This window comes from Aquarana catesbeiana, linkage group LG10 (assembly GCF_042186555.1).
Source record: "Aquarana catesbeiana isolate 2022-GZ linkage group LG10, ASM4218655v1, whole genome shotgun sequence".
In the NCBI taxonomy this organism is placed as follows: Eukaryota; Metazoa; Chordata; class Amphibia; order Anura; family Ranidae; genus Aquarana; species Aquarana catesbeiana.
Genome location: NC_133333.1, coordinates 12,398,767 through 12,419,954, shown reverse-complemented (window position 1 = coordinate 12,419,954; position 21,188 = coordinate 12,398,767). Strand labels below are relative to the sequence as shown.

The 21,188-nt window shown below is 39.7% G+C and overlaps 2 protein-coding genes across 2 annotated transcripts in view; both read left to right on the top strand.

Moving 5' to 3' along the window:
• Window positions 1-21,188, top strand: part of LOC141110340 (uncharacterized) — a 113,284-nt gene that overhangs the window by 51,812 nt on the left and 40,284 nt on the right. The gene's annotated exons all lie outside the window — the stretch shown is intronic.
• LOC141109789 (uncharacterized) lies at window positions 3,035-20,077 on the top strand. The gene is made up of 4 exons (XM_073601068.1): window positions 3,035-3,137; window positions 8,250-8,328; window positions 17,455-17,826; window positions 19,677-20,077. Exons 2-4 carry the CDS (start codon window positions 8,298-8,300, stop codon window positions 19,985-19,987), a joined length of 714 nt encoding a protein of 237 aa, XP_073457169.1. The 5' UTR covers window positions 3,035-3,137; window positions 8,250-8,297; the 3' UTR covers window positions 19,988-20,077.

Sequence of the window (21,188 nt, the reverse complement as noted above, 5' to 3'; positions counted from 1 at the left end):
AGAATCAAGAGAATAAAGTGGCGATTGTTGCAATATTTTATGTCACACGGTATTTGTGCAGCGGTGTTTTAAACGCAACTTTTTGGGAAAAGGGACACTTTCGTGAATTTAAAAAAAACAAAACAGTAAAGTTAGCCCAATTTTTTTGTATAATGTGAAAGATGATGTTATGCCGAGTAAATAGATACCAAACATGTCACGCTTTATAATTGCACGCGCTCTTGGAATGGCGACAAACTACGGTACATAAAATTCTCCATAGGCGACGCTTTAAATTTTTTTTACGGTTACCAGGTAAGAGTTACAGAGGAGGTCTAGTGCTAGAATTATTGCTCTCGCTCTGATGATCGCGGCGATACCTCACATGTGTGATTTGAACACCGTTTACATACAGTGGGGACGGAAAGTATTCAGACCTCCTTAAATTTTTCACTCTTTGTTATATTGCAGCCATTTGCTAAAATCATTTAAGTTCATTTTTTTCCTCATTAATGTACACACAGCACCCCATATTGACAAAAAAACACAGAATTGTTGACATTTTTGCAGATTTATTAAAAAAGAAAAACTGAAATATCACATGGTCCTAAGTATTCAGACCCTTTGCTGTGACACTCATATATTTAACTCAGGTGCTGTCCATTTCTTCTGATCATCCTTGAGATGGTTCTACACCTTCATTTGAGTCCAGCTGTGTTTGATTATACTGATTGGACTTGATTAGGAAAGCCACACACCTCTCTATATAAGACCTTACAGCTCACAGTGCATGTCAGAGCAAATGAGAATCATGAGGTCAAAGGAACTGCCTGAAGAGCTCAGAGACAGAATTGTGGCAAGGCACAGATCTGGCCAAGGTTACAAAAAAATTTCTGCTGCACTTAAGGTTCCTAAGAGCACAGTGGCCTCCATAATCCTTAAATGGAAGACATTTGGGATGACCAGAACCCTTCCTAGAGCTGGCCGTCCGGCCAAACTGAGCTATCGGGGAAGAAGAGCCTTGGTGAGAGAGGCAAAGAAGAATCCAAAGATAACGGTGGCTGAGCTCCAGACATGCAGTCGGGAGATGGAAGAAAGTTGTAGAAAGTCAACCATCACTGCAGCCCTCCACCAGTCGGGGCTTTATGGCAGAGTGGCCCGATGGAAGCCTCTCCTCTGTACAAGACACATAAAAGCCCGCATGGAGTTTGCTAAAAAACACCTGAAGGACTCCAAGATGGTGAGAAATAAGATTCTCTGGTCTGATGAGACCAAGATAGAACTTTTTGGCCTTAATTCTAAGCGGTATGTGTGGAGAAAACCAGGCACTGCTCATCACCTGTCCAATACAGTCCCAACAGTGAAACATGGTGGTGGCAGCATCATACTGTGGGGGTGTTTTTCAGCTGCAGGGACAGGACGACTGGTTGCAATCGAGGGAAAGATAAATGCGGCCAAGTACAGGGATATCCTGGACGAAAACCTTCTCCAGCGTGCTCAGGACCTCAGACTGGGCCGAAGGTTTACCTTCCAACAAGACAAGGACCCTAAGCACACAGCTAAAATAACGAAGGAGTGGCCTCACAACAACTCCGTGACTGTTCTTGAATGGCCCAGCCAGAGCCCTGACTTAAACCCAATTGAGCATCTCTGGAGAGACCTAAAAATGGCCGTCCACCAACGTTTACCATCCAACCTGACAGAACTGGAGAGGATCTGCAAGGAGGAATGGCAGAGGATCCCCAAATCCAGGTGTGAAAAGCTTGTTGCATCTTTCCCAAAAAGACTCATGGCTGTATTAGATCAAAAGGGGCTTCTACTAAATACTGAGCAAAGGGTCTGAATACTTAGGACCATGTGATATTTCAGTTTTTCTTTTTTAATAAATCTGCAAAAATGTCAACAATTCTGTGTTTTTCTGTCAATATGAGGTGCTGTGTGTACAATATGGGGTGCTGTGTGTACAATATGGGGGGCTGTGTGTACAATATGGGGGGCTGTGTGTACAATATGGGGTGCTGTGTGTACATTAATGAGGAAAAAATGAACTTAAATGATTTTAGCAAATGGCTGCAATATAACAAAGAGTGAAAAATTTAAGGGGGTCTGAATACTTTCCGTCCCCATTGTATGCGGGCACGACTTCCGTATGCGTTTTCTTTGCTGCACGAGCTCGCAGGGATTTATCTTATTTATTTTATTTATTTTTATATTATTAAATTGTGTTTTAAAAAAAAAATAAAAAAATTGATCACTTTTATTGCTGTCACAAGGCATGTAAACATGCCTTGTGACAGTAATAGGTGGTGACAGGTACTCTTTATGGTCTAAAAGACCTCCAATCCCTCCTTTGCACGCCAAAGTATTCAGATCACTGAAAAGGGCGATTCTGAATACTGTATTTTTTAAAAATCAGTCACCATTGGCAGCCGAGTAAACCGGAAGTGACGCTGTGACGTCGCTTCCATGTTTACATTCAGGAGACTGGAAAGAAGCCGTTTACGGTTTCGTTCCAGTCTGTGGCTAGACACCGGAAGTGCCGGATGGCGGATCGGGTCTCCCAGTGGGACGGGAGGCCCGGTCAGAGCGGTGAATGGCGACGGGATGTCCCCTCCCGCTCCTCTGGGATAACAATCGAGTGGATTTTAGCCGCACCGTTTGTTTTCCCTGGAAAGCCGATCGCCCGCTCTAAAAAAAAAAAAACGGTACCGGGATGATGCCTGCAGCTGCGGGCATCATCCCAGTATAACCCCCAAAAGCTGAGGCTGCATATATGCATACGTTCGGCATACGCTCGGCGTGAAGGGGCTAAACACTTTGAATATGAATGTAATCAGGCAGGTCCTCATACTAAATAGTTGAAGGTAAATTTTAAAGGAAATTGAACAAGAAAATTGTAGAATGTATGACCAGCTTTATTCTTTATGGGGAATTTTGAACCACAGTTTTTGGGAAGTGGTTTTTACTTAACAGCTACATTGGTAAAATCAGTTCTGGTCAGTGAGAGCGTGGAAGAAAACATTCAATTGTTTTACAACTCTGTTACTCTGCCTAGCAAACAAAATATCCATCTGAAGTACGACTTCCTCTACTGTTCTGCAGACGCGACAGACAACAAAACACAACGTATAAGAAAGACTCCGCTCCGACCTGCTCAGGTAAGACCATGTTTGATTATTCCTCTTCTCCATCCCCGGAAATTTATACATTGTTTCTTTGCTGTAGAAGAAGAATCACAATGTTCAAATTGGGGTCTATTTATCACTCATGATTTAGAGATCCATCAACCAAGATTCACCCAATATTTTATAAGAACACGTGTGAATTTTTGGGTAAACACAATAATAAAACAGACCCCTAATAAAAAAAAAATAAATAAAAAAAGAGGGTGAAAATAGGCGCAGCACCGGAGTCTTTAAATGCAATGGGCTTAGCAGAAAAGATAGGGATAGTTTTTGCAGCCCATATATCACCCTGTAAGGCCTGATTCACACCTATGGCATTTTTAGTGCTTTTTGCATAAAACATTATAATTTATCATAAACACTATAATGTATCATTATATATATATATATATATATATATATATATATATATATATATATATATATATATATATATATATATATATATATATTTTGATATATATATATATATATATATATATATATATTTTTTTTTTTTTTTTACTTTTTTTTTTTCAATTTACACAATATTATATATATATATATATATATATATATATATATATATATATATATATATATATATATATACACACACTATATATATATATACAGTAGCTATCTATCTTGATAGATAGATAGATAATGGTAAATTATAGTGTTTATGTAATTTCATTCTTTTATTATAGGGTGAAAAATGTTTTGTCATTATAAATAAATAAATAAATATATATATATATGTATGGAGTTGTGACCTGTCCACGTTATTTCCAGGGAATGCACTGACATGCCTTAATCCCAAATATTGGTACAAAAAAGTGAGAGGATGGAAGCAGGACTTTGCGTTAGGCATGTCGGTGGATATATAGGCTAATTGGTCAGGGTCAAATAGAATTGACCTGAAGCCAGTATTGTATCGATGGTCCATAGTGTAGTGTAGTATCTAGGGTGATCCCTCTACATTATTATATTCCCAAAAGATTTTTTAAGGTACTGATGGTAAAAAGGTTTAATAGAGTTCATCCTAGGACAGTACAAGAGTAAATAAAAACATCATGGGATACAATTTGACATATATAGACAGTCTGGTAAAAAGCATGATACAGACAAAAGTTGTACAGTTACAGAAAAAAATGCATTGTACAATGAATATGTGCATCCATAGTTGGTAACTCAACGCGTTTCTTGGCTTTCAACCAACCATCAGGAGTCAGATGCAATTTAACTACATGTAGGACAATAAAACATCTATTAGTATACAGACAAGTATATAGAGAGAGGGTACAGAGAGAATCTAAATTTCGATGGTACTCACAAACAATGCATTGGTCGGTAGCAACCAATGTAATAGGATGCAACAGTGGTCTGGGTCAGCAAAGTCTCCCCCGGGGTTGAGGCAGAGAACATGCTCCCAACTTTGCTGACCCAGACCACTGTTGCATCCTATTACATTGGTTGCTACCGACCAATGCATTGTTTGTGAGTACCATCGAAATTTAGATTCTCTCTGTACCCTCTCTCTATATACTTGTCTGTATACTAATAGATGTTTTATTGTCCTACATGTAGTTGAATTGCATCTGACTCCTGATGGTTGGTTGAAAGCCAAGAAACGCGTTGAGTTACCAACTATGGATGCACATATTCATTGTACAATGCATTTTTTTCTGTAACTGTACAACTTTTGTCTGTATCATGCTTTTTACCAGACTGTCTATATATGTCAAATTGTATTCCATGATGTTTTTATTTACTCTTGTACTGTCCTAGGATGATTTCTATTAAACCTTTTTACCATCAGTACCTTAAAAAATCTTTTGGGAATATAATAATGTAGAGGGATCACCCTAGATACTACACTATGGACCATCGATACAATACTGGCTTCAGGTCAATTCTATTTGACCCTGACCAATTAGCCTATATATCCACCGACATGCCTCACGCAAAGTCCTGCTTCCATCCTCTCACTTTTTTGTATATATATATATATATTATACAATTAATTTAAAAAAATTAAAAAAATCTACTGCAACCCATGTATCACATTATAGTGAAAGAATGAAATGACATAAACCCTAAAATGTATCATATTTTATAAATATACATTTTTCTCCTTTCACATATATATATATTTATATTATATTATATTATATTATATTATATTATATTATATTATATTATATATACTGTTGATCAAGTTTAAAAAAAAAAAAATTATATATATATATATATATATATATATATATATATATATATATATATATATATATATATATATATATATATATATATATATAATCTCACAAAAGTGAGTACACCCCTCACATTTTTGTAATTATTTTCTTCTATCTTTTCATGTGACAACACTGAAGAAATGACACTTGTCTACAATGTAAAGTAGTGAGTGTACAGCTTGTATAACAGTGTAAATTTACTGTCCCCTCAAAATAACTCAACACACAGCCATTAATGTCTAAACCGCTGGCCACAAAAGTGAGTACACCCCTAAGTGAAAATGTCCAAATTGGGCCCAATTAGACATTTTCCCTCTCCGGTGTCATGTGACTCGTTAGTGTTACAAGGTCTCAGGTGTGAATGGGTAGCGGTATTAGCCCAAAACCAAAAATGTCCTATATTTCAGCTGAGCAATCTTTGCATGTGGTGCCTGCATTCGTTTTCTTTCCCTTGTTTTTTTCCTTCTGTAACACAACTCCTCCATGAGAGACCCACACACGCACACACGCACACACTCACACTCTGGATGAAGGAGCACAGGAGTCACAGCAGCATTGTCAGTCTGGGGGGTGATCTGGCCAGCAACACACCTCCTGTATTAGAGCGCCCCCCCACTCTGGATGAAGGAGCACAGGAGGCACAGCACACAGCAGCATTGTCAGTCTGGGGAGGAGGGGAGTGTTAGATGTATTAGCAGATTTAGATGCACTTACAAATTAAAGCCAAACTCCAGCTTACGCTTTATAATCAGTTACAGCAAACAGTTTTGGGATAAAGATTTTACATCTAAGTAGAGTGAGGTGAGTGATGAATGGCAATCGGGGGGTGGGTGGGCGTCCGCCCCGGCTCGCCACCGCAAACCTCAAAGGCAAAAGGACAAAATTGGCCACACCCCGCCGCGAAGCTGAAGCAGATCACATCCTTTATTGTCACCATAGCCAGACAAACAGAGCAGGGCCAAATTCTGACACATTTCACGCAGACATCTCGTGCCTAATCATAAAGGTTTTGCATGAATAAAAAATAAATAAAAAATAAATGCCGGCCGCATTTCTTTATTGAAACTTTTTACTGAATTTGTATACGCTTTGTAAGCGATACAGTTTTTTTATTATTAAATAAATATCCATCTGGTTTTACCTATGGCGATTTTCCCTGCCCTTTCTTTTTTGAGCTGCCATCACTACTCGAACCGTGGATGGGTCCAAAAGCGATGGGTGATGTGGATGTGATGGGTGTGGACTCTGAAGTGATGGGTGGACTTGGATATAGGAGCCTCTTCTGTAAAGGGGGACACTCTCAAGTGATTGGCGGAGTCATGTATAGGAGCCTCTGATATAAAGGGGGACACTAATGTGATGGGCGGGACACTGAAGTCATGGGCGGACTCGTGTATAGGAGCCTCTGATGTAAAGGGGGACACTAATGTGATGGGCGGGACTCCTTTAAAGAAGCCTCTTCTGTAAAGGGGGACACTAATGTGATGGGTGTGGATTCCCAAGTGATGGGTGGACTTGGATATAGGAACCTCTGATGTAAAGGGGGACACTAATGTGATGGGTGTGGACTCTGAAGTGATGGGTGGACTTGTGTATAGGAGCCTCTTCTGTAAAGGGGGACACTAATGTGATGGGTGGGACTCTGAAGTGATGGGCGAACCCGTGTATAGGAGCCTCTTCTGTAAAGGGGGACACTAATATGATGGGTGTGGACTCTCAAGTGATTGGCGGAGTCATGCATAGGAGCCTCTGATGTAAAGGGGGACACTAATGTGATGGGTGTGGACTCTCAAGTGAAGGGCGGAATCGTGTATAGGAGCCTCTGATGTAAAGGGGGACACTAATGTGATGGGCGGGACTCTGAAGTGATGGGCGGGACACTGAAGTGATGGGCGGGACACTGAAGTCATGGGCGGACTCGTGTATAGGATCCTCTGATGTAAAGGGGGACACTAATGTGATGGGCGGGACTCTGAAGTGATGGGCGGGACACTAAAGTGATGGGCGGGACACTGAAGTCATGGGCGGACTCGTGTATAGGAACCTCTGATGTAAAGGGGGACACTAATGTGATGGGTGTGGACTCTGAAGTGATGGGTGGACTTGTGTATAGGAGCCTCTTCTGTAAAGGGGGACACTAATGTGATGGGTGGGACTCTGAAGTGATGGGCGAACCCGTGTATAGGAGCCTCTGATGTAAAGGGGGACACTAATGTGATGGGTGTGGACTCTCAAGTGAAGGGCGGACTCGTGTATAGGAGCCTCTGATGTAAAGGGGAACATTAATGTGATGGGTCGGCAATCTGAAGTGATGGGCAGACTCATGTATAGAAGCCTCCTCTGTAAAGGGGAACACTAATGTGATGGGTGTGGACTCTGAAGTGATGGGTGGACCTGGGTATAGGAGCCTCTTCTGTAAAGGGGAACACTAATGTGATGGGCGGGACTCTGAAGTGATGGATGGACTTGGATATAGGAACCTCTGATGTAAAGGGGGACACTATGATGAGGGACTCTGTGAAGTTAATGTCATCAAGGTGGTTGTGTCCATCATCCCAGGCTCAGGTTTCCCGTTGTTGAGGGACATTTACATTTCAGATTGGGGGGGGAAGAGGGGGGCTCCAGATTTTAGATATTTTTAAGTGCGGTGAGATCCGGTCACATGACTCCGCTCACAAAATCCAAAAAGATTTAATGATATAAAGAATACAGACTTGCAGTAATTGTGTCTTTTTATCTGCCTGAGGATCACCTCGACCTTGTATGGTGCAGAGATGTGTCCTCCTCCTCCTCCTCTGTGGTCACCACAATACGAGTCTTTGTATCATTTCTCTCTCTTCCTCCACAGATCTCGTGATTCTAGTAAAGGAGAGACCACAGGAAGAGGGTTCTGATCATGGCCGCTCTGCTTCTAATTCTAGCGTTCTGTAAGTATCACCTGCGCCTCGGTTTCCACGCAGTGATTTCTCAGCCCAAACCTTTATTTTAAAGCCCAAACTTCAGTAAAAATATTTTTTGTTATTTTTTTAAAGGGTGGGGGGGGGGGCAGAGCCCCCGTTGTTGGGCTCTCTGGAGAGAGTTGGGCTCACTTTGGGCTCACCTTTTTTTGCAGGCAGCCTGTAATGGGCGGAGCCTGCTGAACCCCTCCCACTTCTCTGCTTTCTGCATAGGCTATGATAATGTCACTGCTACATTTACAAGGTAATGTCTGGGTTTGCAAAGGCTTATGTTGCACACAAAGTGGATTTATATCTTTTGGGGCTATTAAGGAGTACACTGTATTGTCAAAAGTATTGGGACACCTGTCTTTACACGCACATGAACTTTAAAGGCATCCCAGTCTTAGTCCGTAGGGTTCAATATTGCGCTGGCCCACCCTTTGCAGCTATAACAGCTTCAACTCTTCTGGGAAGGCCGTCCACAAGGTTTAGGAGTGTGTCTATGGCAATGTTTGGCCATTCTTCCAGAAGCGCATTTGTGAGGTCAGGCACTGATGTTGGACGAGAAGGCCTGGCTCACAGTCTCCGCTCTAATTCATCCAAAGGTGTTCTATCGGGTTGAGGTCAGGACTCTGTGCAGGCCAGTCATGTTCCTCCACCCCAAACTGGCTCATCCATGTCTTTATGGACCTTGCTTTGTGCACTGGTCCAAATAATTTGGTGATGCGGGGGGGGATTATGGTGTGGGGGTTGTTTTTCAGGAGTTGGGCTTGGCCCCTTAGTTCCAGTGAAGGGAACTCTTAAGGCGTCAGAATACCAAGGCATTTTGGACAATTTCATGCTCCCAACTTTGTGGGAACAGTTTGGGGGTGGCCCCTTCCTGTTCCAACATGACTGCACTCCAGTGCACAAAGCAAGGTCCATAAAGACATGGATGAGTGAGTTTGGGGTGGAGGAACTTGACTTCCCTGCAATACTCAATACTGAACCCTACGGACTAAGACTGGGATGTCATTGAATTTTCCTGTGCGTGCAAGGTAGGTGTCCCAATACTTTTGACAATATAGTGTACGTTTCAATAAAAGTTTTTTCATGCCAGGAGTTCAGTTTTAATACTCCTGCTGCTGCCTTTTTCCATATACTTTTGCTGCTTATGCACCTGCCATCCCCGGTTTCTGAAACCTTGACCCACCATAACCATTCACGGGAATTGTTCCCTTCAAATAGTACTCAGCAACAGCCCTGAAGGGAAGCCATTCCGCCAAAACTCGTCCGCTGGACTTTTGGTGGTTGTGCCAGGATGATATGCAGCTGCAGGCATCACCCCGGTATCGTCACCCCGGCGGTCTGCTCTCTTCTAATAGCAATCGGAGCGACTAACTAGCCACTTGATTGCTATTACAAGCAGCGGCAGGCAGGGAATGTCCCCCCACCACTTGCTTGGGCTCCCCCGTCCCACCGGGAGACCCGAGCGACCAGCCAACGGACCGGACAGCCGAGCCAAGCCTGGATCGGCTTTGATCGGCTACGCCTGATAGTAAGCCGGAAGCGATGACATGACATCGCTTTTTCGGTTTACTCTTAAACGATCAGCGCCCATTTATTAAAAACCGAAAACATTCAAAAACGCTGATCTCGATGTTTTGAATGCTTTTAAGCAGGGAGGAGGATTGGTGTTCTTATAGATCCCAGATCTCTCCAAAAAAGAGTACCTGTCACATTTTTTTTTGCTATCGCAAAGGATGTTTACATTCCTGTGACAGCAATGAAGGGGTTAAAAAATAATAATAATAATTTGGGGGGACTTTAATTTTTTTTTAATTATTCATTTTTTTTACACTTTTTTTTTTTTTACACTGTTGTTTTAATTTTTATTTTTTATCACTTTTATTGCTGTCACCAGGAATGTAAACATCCTGGTGACAGCAATAGGCATGCTCCCATGCTCGCGTACAAAGGCAAACGAGCGGGACGGTCCCCGCACGCACGCACACAGAGATCCTCCCACACATGTGAGGAACGTCAGATTTTCGGTAGTAATTTTAGCACCAGACCTCCTCTGTAAACCTAAAGTGGTAACCCGTAAAGGCTGTTCGAGCATCGCCAATGCATAGTGTAAAGGAAATTTGTAAGTTCTGTATATAATTGTATTCTATTTGGTATGTATTGCACACGGCTCTCACTGTGCACACAGCACTAATAATGTTTTCATTACATGTTTACATTCTTCATTACATGTTCTTTTGAGTCCTGATTAGAATAAGCCTGCCTATGTTACGCCCCTTGTTACCATAAACGTACAATTGTAATATTGATACCTACGTAATTATGTGTATAAAAACCTTCCATTGCATCATAATAAAGCAGAACAGTTATTTGGAAAGATGCGGAGCGTATCTTTTGTGTCTGTTCCCTACTGCAGTAGTTATTATTAATTTGGAACCACTAATCAATATGAGGATAGGAGTTGCCTATCTATAAATTCCCAGGTCAATAGTAAAATTGACATAGTTTGTTGCTGTTGCACGGGTGTGCGCAATTTTAAAGTGTGACATGTTTGGTGTCTGTTTACTCGGCGTAACATCATCTTTTATATTTTACAAAAACAATTGGATTATGTATTGTGTTTTGTTTTTTTTTTGCATTAAAACTCAAAAAAGTATTTTTTCTCACAAAATTGCATTTGCGCAAATACCGCGTGACATAAAAAATTGCAAAACCCACCAATATATATATATATGTATATATGTTATATAATGTATATGTATTTGTATGTATATGTGTATTTTTGTTTATATTTATTTATATATATATATATATATATATATATATATATATATATATATATATATACATATATATATATATATATATATATACATATACATATATATATATATATATATACACATATATATATATATATATATATATATACATATACATATATATATATATATATATACACATATATATATATATATATATATATATATATATATATATATATATATATATATATATATATACACATATATATATATATATATATATATATATATATATATATATATATATATATATATATATATATATATATATATATATATATATATATATATATATATATATATATATATATATATATATATAAATAAATATAAACAAAAATACACATATACATACAAATACATATACATTATATAACATATATACATATATACATATACATATATATATACATATGTTATATAATGTTATATGTTATATAATGTATATGTATTTGTATGTATATGTGTATTTTTGTTTATATTTATTTATATATATATATATATATATATATATATATATATACATATATATACATATATATACATATATATATATATATATATAATATATATATATATATATATATATATATATATATATATATATATATATATATATATATATATATATATATATATATATATATATATATATATAAAATGTTTGGGGGGGGGGGTTCTAAGTATTTTTCAAGCAAAAAATACTGATTGTTACATTTGAACAAAAAGTCCCAGAAAGGGCCTGGACTGGAGACGGTTAATACCTCTGCCAGGTTTCTATTGCTACCTGTGTCCCCATTGGGGAGATTTCCCACTCACTTCCTGTGCAATCACCAGGACAGGAAGTGAGGAGAACCTGTTAAAGCTTTTAAGCGTCGTCCATGGATAGTCAAATTTTACGTAGTTTATCGCCATTGCACGGGCATGCGCAATTTTAAAGCCTGACATGTTTGGTATCTATTTACTCGGCGAAACATCATCTTTTATATTTTATAAAAAACAATTGGGTTATGTATTGTGGGTTTTTTTCTAAAAAGTGTATTTTTTTTCCCCAAAAAATGGCATTTGAAAATACTGCTGCGCAAATACTATGTGACATAAAAAATTGCAAAACCCACCAATTTATTCTCTATATATATAATATAAATATAATGTTTGGGGGTTCTAAGAAATTTTCTAGCAAAAAAAAAAAAAATACTGATTGTTACTGGTGAACAAAAAGTGCCAGAAAGGGCCTGGACTGGAGATGGTTATTGTTTAATAATAATAATAATAATTATTATTATTATTATGTCCCCATTGGGGAGATTTGCCCCTCACGTCCTGTGTGGTTACCAGGACAGGAAGTGAGGAGAATCTCCCCAATAAGGACACACAACAATAATAACCTCACAGACGATCTAATGCGCATTGAAGCTTAGACCTGGTGGATGGTTTTTAGCTACAAAAGAGCAGGGACTCATAAAATGGTCCCTCATATAATATATGAAACTTTCCAAAATCATGATGGGCAGCTCTTGGCTGTAGCCACATAATGTGTTTATAACACCGTCCATCAACTAAAATGAAACTGACTGACTGCCTGTGGAGAGGGGGTTGTCACCTTGAATTATTTTATTATTTTCACTCCGTGTGACCACATCTTAGCTACTGTACGTGACACAAGCTTTGATCTGATGTGTTGTTTTCTCCACTGCTCACGCTATCAGATTTTTCTTTTTTTTCAAAAACAATTTTAAAAAATTTGTCTTTGCAAAGCCAGAGTTCACCTTGCTCTGCAGACCCCCCCACCACCGCCGGGCCAGGGTTGCGGGTAAGAGGCCTTTGCCCTTATCAATCATGGGGCAAGGTGCTTTGCCAGGAGAGGGAAACCAATGTCAATGGCATGTATCCTGGTATTCCTGGTATAGTTCAGATGTGGGGGGGAGCACACTCGCTGTCCTCTCTTTTCTATGCCAGCCAGGCCACATGCTTAGATAAGGGTCTGGTGTGGATTTGGGGGGGGGGGGGCATCCTTTTTTGCATGGTGTTCTCTGCCTAAACAGTCTGGTATCTGGGGGCAGCCGGTGGTAATACCACCGGGGCAGTCGGTGGTATTTTTTTGGAGGGGTGGGAAACAGTGCTCCCCTCCCCGTTTGGGTCATCCGCACCTCCCCCCTACCCCCCGACGGTCGGTCACCCGGCTGCAACACCCGCCCTAGGTTAGCTTCCGGGCGACCGGCTTCCCCTGTGTCTCCTCTCCTTGCATCTCCTCACTCCTCCTCCCGGCGGCCAGCATAGCTTCCCTTTGGGCGACGGACGGGCATCCGGCTATCTTCCTGTGCATCTCCTCCTCCCAGTGGCCAGAGTAGCTTCCCTCTGGGCAACCAGTTAGCTTCCCGCGCATCTCCTCTCCTCACGTCTCCTTCCTCCTCCTCCTGGCGGCTAGCATAGCATCGATCCGGGCAACCAGCTAGCTTACCATGCGTGTCCTCACTTCTCCCCCCTCCTCCTCCCGACGGCCAGTGTAGCTTCCCTCTGGGGAACCGGCTAGCTTCTTGTGCGTCTCCTCTCCTCGCGTCTCTCCTCTTCCCGACGACCAGCGTAGCTTCTCCTTTCGGCCAATTGGGAAACTTCCTGATTGGCCGGAAATGTGAATTAGTGTGACACTAGCGAATATTCATTCGCTAGTGTTACACAACTGGGTGGGCTCAGAGCGCAGTGCTCTATGCCCCGAGCCCACCCTATTTTGAAGCCTATTAGAGCCTCAGGCTCCAATCACATGCTTAAAACCCCCCCCCACCATTTGAATCCATGCGTCCATCACCCTGCATGTAGATTAGGTGGCCGGACGCATGGATAGGGGGGGCGGCATCCATGCACCCCTAATGGTCTGGCATGGACCCACACCTAAAGGTCCCCCCTTACAATCCACAGCAGACCCTCATCTAGGATAAAGGTCTGGAATGGATGTGGAGGGGAATCTCCCATCTTGTTTGCTTACAAACTGAACAAAGCGACCAGAAAATGTCATTTAGCAGCCAGAAATTAAAATTGTACTTTTTCTTTGTACATTTCTTTTTTTTTTTGCATACATCATACAGATGTGCCATTTTATAGGCAGGTTTAAGGTATCCCCTATGCATGTTGAAAAAATTGTGTATTATTAATGTTGCCATTTAATTCTTAAAAAAAATCTGTTCCCTGCCGAACGATATTTCTAAATGTTTTTTTTTTTTTTACTTGGTACATGTTCACCCTGCAGTGTACAGATGGACTTTTGTTTGATTTGGGGGGATCCCTGTGCCATTAAAAAAAACAAAAACAAAAAAAGGCCGGATGGGAAATGTCATTTAGTTTTTTTTTTTTTTTTTATAAATGTTATTACATCATACAGGTGCTCCACTTCACAATCGGGTTTGGGTCATCCTCTAAACATATTATTTATTTGGACATTTTTAATATTGCCCTTTAAGCCCTGATAAAACAGTGCTCAACTCCCCATGCCGTTTTTTTGATGTGGGATCACATAAAAAAAAAAAAAAAACAAGCTGGCAAGGAAATGTCATTTAGTAGCAATTTTTTTAAATCTATTTTTTTTATTTTTTATAATTGTCATTTTTTCTGTATTCCATTATACAGTTGCACCACTTCACATATAGCTTTAGGGCATCCCCTCTGCATAATAATTAAAGGAATTGGGCCGATTTAACATTCTAATAAAATAACTGCTCCCAGCATTGGTACATGTCCCCCCCAGGGCAGTGCCCGACTCCCCATGCCCTTTGTTTGATTTGTGGGGTCCCTGTACCATTTTTTACATTAAAAAAAACAAGCAGGCTGGGAAATGTCATTTAGTGCCATTTTTTTTCTTTATATTTGTCATTTTTGTGGTACTACATCATAAAAGTGTGTCACTTCACAGGACCGTTTAGGACATCCCCTGTTATTTAAGAGAATTTGACATTTTTAATACTGCCCTTTAAGCCCTGAAAAAAGAACTGCTCCCTATATTGGTACATTTCCTCCCAGGGCAGTGCCCAACTCCCCATGCCCTTTGTTTGATTTGTAGGGTACCTATGCCATTTTTTTTTACAAAAAAAAAAAACAAGTCGACGACAGGGAAATGTCATTTAGCTACAAATAGATTTTTTTTTCCTTTGTAAAAATCTTGCTGTAGTACATGGTGCAGATGTGCCATTTCACAGGCAGGTTTAGGGCATCCCCCAAGCATGGTATTTAAACAAAGTGGGCATTTTTAATGGTACCCTTTAAGCCTTATTTAATAGGCTGCTCCTTCACTGAACTGTATTTATTTATATTTTAATTGGTACATGTACCCCAAGGCAGCAGTCAGTTCCCCATGTCCTGTTTGATTTGTAGGGTCCCTGTGCAATTTTTTCTACATAAAAAAAACAAGCCGGCAGGGAAATGTCATTTAGTGGAGTTTTTTTTTTCTTTATTCCATCATACAGTTGCACCACTTTACATACAGGTTTGGGGCATCCCCTCAGCATAATAATTAAAGGAATTGGGCCAATTTAACATTCTAATAAAATAACTGCTCCCAGAATTGGTACATGTCCCCCCCCCCCCCCCCTTTGTTTGATTTGTAGGGTCCCTGTGCAATTTTTTCTACATAAAAAAAACAAGGCGGCAGGGAAATGTCATTTAGTGACTTTTTTTTTTTTTTTAATGTCATTTTTGCTGTATTACAACATACAGGTACACCACTTAAAAGGCAGGTTTAGGTCATCCTCTTGTTAAATTTGTTTATTGATTTTGAAAATATAAACATTGGTACAATTAACAAAATATTGATTACATTAAATGGTAGCATTAGTTGAATTTACATATCAGATCTTAGTATTTCTTGTAGTTACAAGCAATGAAAGACTTAAATAGGCTAGGTTTTAGAAAGACTAAGGTGTTACAATCAATTTTAACAATTATATAATCAAGAGCAACAAAAAATGAAAAAGTTGTTAAACTTTTAACTTTGAGTAATATGTAATAAAGAAATAAAATATTAATTACTACGAGATTCAGTTATTTATAATAGGACATTAGAGTTTACTATCTATTATTGTATTATAATTGAACATTATAAAAGTGAATGTTTCGCTACCATTTCGTTATGTAAAAATAAATAGGAGAAGACAGGATAGAATAAGGAGAAAAGAAAAGAATTAAAGGAAAGTAAAGATAAGAAGAAGAAAAAAAAAGTCTGGATTAGTAGAGGTTTCCGGGGATTTCTTAGTAACAATATGTACATAGTATCTTTTTGTCAGTTATTCAAAACAAAGTTATATAGTTACCAAGGTCTTAGTAAAGAAGTGTCAAAATTAGGAGAAAGAAAGTGGGTCACCCAAGGACTCCAAATTTTCTCAAATTTATTAGGTCATCTTTTAAGCGTGTTATTTATTTGGGCATTTTTAACATTGCCCTTTAAGCCCTGATTAAAAAGAACTGCTACCGCTACCTGACAGTGCCCAGCTTCCCATGTCATTTGATTTATGGGGTCCCTGTGTCATTTTTATGTAAAAAAAAAAAAACAAGCTGGCAGGGAAATGTCATTTAGTGTCTTTTTAAAAAAAAAAAAAAATATTTTGTTTTTTTACCGTTGTCATTCTTTTTCTGTATTACATCATACAGGTGCACCACTTCACATACAGGTTTAGGGCATCTCCTAAGCATGATATTTAAAGGAATTGGACTTTTTATTGTTGTCCTTTAAATCCTAATAAATGAGCAGCTCCCAGCATTGGTACATGCTCCCCCATGGCAGTGCCCGGCTCCCCTTTGCTTGATTTCTGAGGTCCCTGTGCCATTTTTTACATTAAAAAAAACAAGCTGGCATAGAAATGTAATTTAGTGTCAAATGGTATTTTTTTTCTTTGTAAATATTACTTTTGCTGTAGGTTTGGGGCATCCGCCAAGCATGTTATTTAAATGAATCGGGCATTTTCAGTGTTGCCTTTTAAGCCCGATTAAAAGGGCTTCTCCCCCCCACTGAACAGTATTTAAAAAAAAAAGTTCCATCGGTACATGGACCTCCTGGTGCCACCCAGCTCGCCCCACATTCTTTGACAATCCCTCCCTTATCAGCCTTGAAATTGATAAGAATTAATTTATTAAAAGTGTAACCACAGGGACAGGAAGTGAGAAGAATCGAATTTCCTGTCTACGTGGCAACGTTCCACTTTGGTGACTTCAATAATTATGGCTGATCTCTCTACTTTTTGTCCCAGGTTTTAATAGGATTGGAGTTCTTATTTTAATACACATTTTTCTACCATTGCAGGCACCAGAAGCTGCGCCGTAACCCTACCACAGCCCGTAGCTATAGCAGCCGAGGTTGGCTCCTCTGTGAATTTAAGTTGCGAATTCAGGCTGGGAACGGAGCAAGTGAGTGAGAAGAACCTCTACTGGTACATGCCGGGGCCCCAGGAAGACAGTGAATGGTTTGTGTTTCCCCATGTCGCCACGGAAATCCCCAACAACATCTGCCAAAGCTGTGTATGGCGAACCAACCAGAACAACGACACGGATATGTCACTGACCATCGCTGATGTCAGACTGCTGTATACGGGCACATACGTATGTCAGATGTCAGTGCGTGTTAACAGCAAGACAAAGACCGTGTCCGGGAATGGTACCTACCTACTTGTACACAGTAAGCAAATACATGAACCGTGCCAGGTATAGATTATATTGTAAACTGCAGGCATTTGAGGGCCCATTCACATTGTTAACCAAGCTAAGCCTAGCTGGGACCTTGATGTCTTCAGGTTGACCCAGAAGGGCAAGGCCTCTCAACAGGGGTCTCCTCCAGCAGGCTGGACTCTGTAACACATACTGCAAGCTGTTCCTGCTGCACAGGCTTCAGACTATTTATAGGTTCTTCCCCACCTTCTGGGCCCGCTTCCCAAAGGATTGGCTGAAGTCCCCATAAATATTCAAACTGTAGCCTCTACCCTCCCTCCCTCCCACTATGTTCCGGAAATCTCTAGAAGACAGGGAGAAGAAGCAGAGCAACAGCCTGTGAAATCTTAAGCAGCCTCAACTAATAGAGCCCTGCTCCTCTGGTTACCAAAATTAAATTTACCTAGCAAACTAACTAAATCTAGGAGGGTGCTACAAGTAGATAGAGCATACGTGTGTGCACAGGGTGTGCCAGGTGTGACTGGGCACACCCTAATTACCCTGTGCCGCACAGATTTCCCCTGCTGCTCGGCTGCAGGAAAAGGGTTTGGGGAATCTCTGTCCTCAGTCTCTTTCTCTGTCCCAAAAATGAGACATCAGGGGTCTGTAAGGGTTGTAAATAATTGTAAAAAAAAAAAAAAATTATTGTAGAAATTTAAAATAAAAAGAAATGTAGAAAAAGTAAAAAAATAAACTACTAACACCAATTTCTGCCCTACTGACATCGTCCACTGTTCTGCTGACACCAACCTCTGGCCTACTGGCATTGTCCATTGCTCTACTGACACTGTCCATTGCCATACTGCTATATATATCAAATATAAGGTGCACACCCTAATGCAATAGGCTGCGCACACCTATAAGATAGAGATAGATAGACAGATAGATAGATAGATAGATAGATAGATAGATAGATAGATAGATGTTGCTAGTAGACATGTGCAATTCGATTGCTTCCGAATTAGTTTCTTACATATCGGACATATCCGAATTAACGAAACCCCGTTTAACAAATTTTTTATTGTTAAATAGAGAAGGTGTTGCTAGTAGACATGTGCAATTTGTTTTGTTCTGAATTAGTTCTTTAACGAATTTCAACAAATTCTTTAATTCGGACATATCCGAATTAATGAAAACCCGTTTAACAAATTATTCTGAATATTTATAAATTCGTAAATTCGAAAATTTGTAAATTCGTTAATTCATAAATTCGTAAATTTGAAAATTCGGGAATTCGAAAATCTGAAATAATAACTAACTAATAATAACTTAACTATTACTAACTATTAAATTATAGGTATTGGAATTTCCTTTCAAATGTGGCTGTTAGTGAACTTAACGAATACGAATTTATCCGAAGTTACCAATTATCCAAAATAACGAATTTCTTATCTAAACGAATCGAACGTAATGAATTAATAATAATAAATAACAACAATAAATAAATTTGTTCCGTTCAATTTGTTTAGATGCAGCATTCTTTATTTATAACAATTCGTAACTTCAGATAAATTCGTATTTGTTACGTTCACTAGCAGCCAAATTTGTAAGGACGTTCGAATACCCATAATTTAATAGTTAGGCATTATTAGTTAGTTTGTTATTCTTTAGAATTTTCAGATTTTCTTTCTTATTTTTGGATTTTCGAATTAATGAATTTACGTATTTACGCATTTACGATAGATAGATAGATAGATAGATAGATAGATAGATAGATAGATAGATAGATAGATAGATAGATAGATAGATAGATAGATAATTATAAAGACAGATCAGTTGATACTGATTATTTTCCTTTATCTTTTTTTACTTCTAATGAAGGATCTCTGGATACATCCATCAATGTCATCACCAATAGTATCCTCTGTAGAAGTGAAGTACAAGAAGTGAAGAATGTATCTCTGATCTGGGACTATGAAGGGGGATGGATGGAGAATCGAGCACTGGAGAGTTCCTATGAGATCAGCACTGAGCTCCATATTGGAAAGATCGAGTGCCGGGGCCGGGGGATTGTGACCGCTGTTTGTTTACTCCAATACATGGGCAACAGCCTGACTAACCGGAGTATAGAGTTCCCTTGTCCAGGTAAGCCCAGGTCCGGTGTAAGTGCCCAGGTTTCCTCCCATATATGACTCTGTGTTATTTAGATAGATAGATAGATAGATAGATAGATAGATAGATAGATAGATAGATAGATAGATAGATAGATAGATAGATAGATAGATAGATAGATAGATAGATAGATGTTGCTAGTAGACATGTGTAATTCGATTGCTTCCGAATTAGTTTCTTACATATTAACAAATTTAACAAATTTTTTTCAGAATATTTGTAAATTGGAATATACGAAAATTTATAAATTCGTAAATTCGAAAATTTGTAAATTCGTAAATTTGAAAACTAATAATAACTTAACTATGACTAACTATTAAATTATAGCTATTGGAATTTTACTTTCAAATGTGGCTGTTAGTGTATAAATACGAATTTATCCAAAGTTACAAATTATCCGAAATAACGAATTCCTTATCTAAACGAATGGAACATAATGAATTAATAATATAAAAATAATAATAAATTAATTTGTCCCGTTTCATTTGTTTAGATGCGGCATTCTTTTATTTGGAACAATTCGTAACTTCAGATAAATTCGTATTCGTTACGTTCACTAACAGCCAAATTTGAAAGGAAACGGCATGGGATCCCCCTCCGGGTGCATGCCAGGCCCTTCGGTCTGGCATGGATTGTAAGGGGAACCCCCTATGCTGAAAAAACGGCGTGCGGGGTCCCCCCCAAATCCATACCAGACCCTTATCCGAGCACGCAGCCTGGCCGGTCAGGAAAGGGGGTGGGGACAAGCGAGCACCCCCCCTCCTGAACCATACCAGGCCACATGCCCTCAACATAGGGGATGGGTGCTTTGAGGAAGGGGGGCGTGCTGCGGCCCCCCCACCCCAAAGCACCTTGTCCCCATGTTGATGAGGACAAGGGCCTCTTCCCGACAACCCTGGCCGTTGGTTGTCGGGGTCTGCGGGCGGGGGGCTTATCAGAATCCAGGAGCCCCCTTCTTCTGACTTCGGGGGTCTCTTCCGTGCTCTTCAGCCTCTTCTCCACGCTCTCCAGATCTTCTCCTGGTCTCTGGTTCTTCTCTGCGCTCTCTGGTTCTTCTGCCGGGCTCCTCCACTATCTTCTGCTCTTTTGCCGCTCTTTTGCTAGCGATGGACCGGTCTTCTTCCACTGTCCGGTTCTTCTGTCGCTGTCTGGTATCTTCTGCTGGGCTCCCCCGCTATCTTCTTCCAGCTCTTTTGCTAGCGGTGGCCTGGTCGTCTTGTT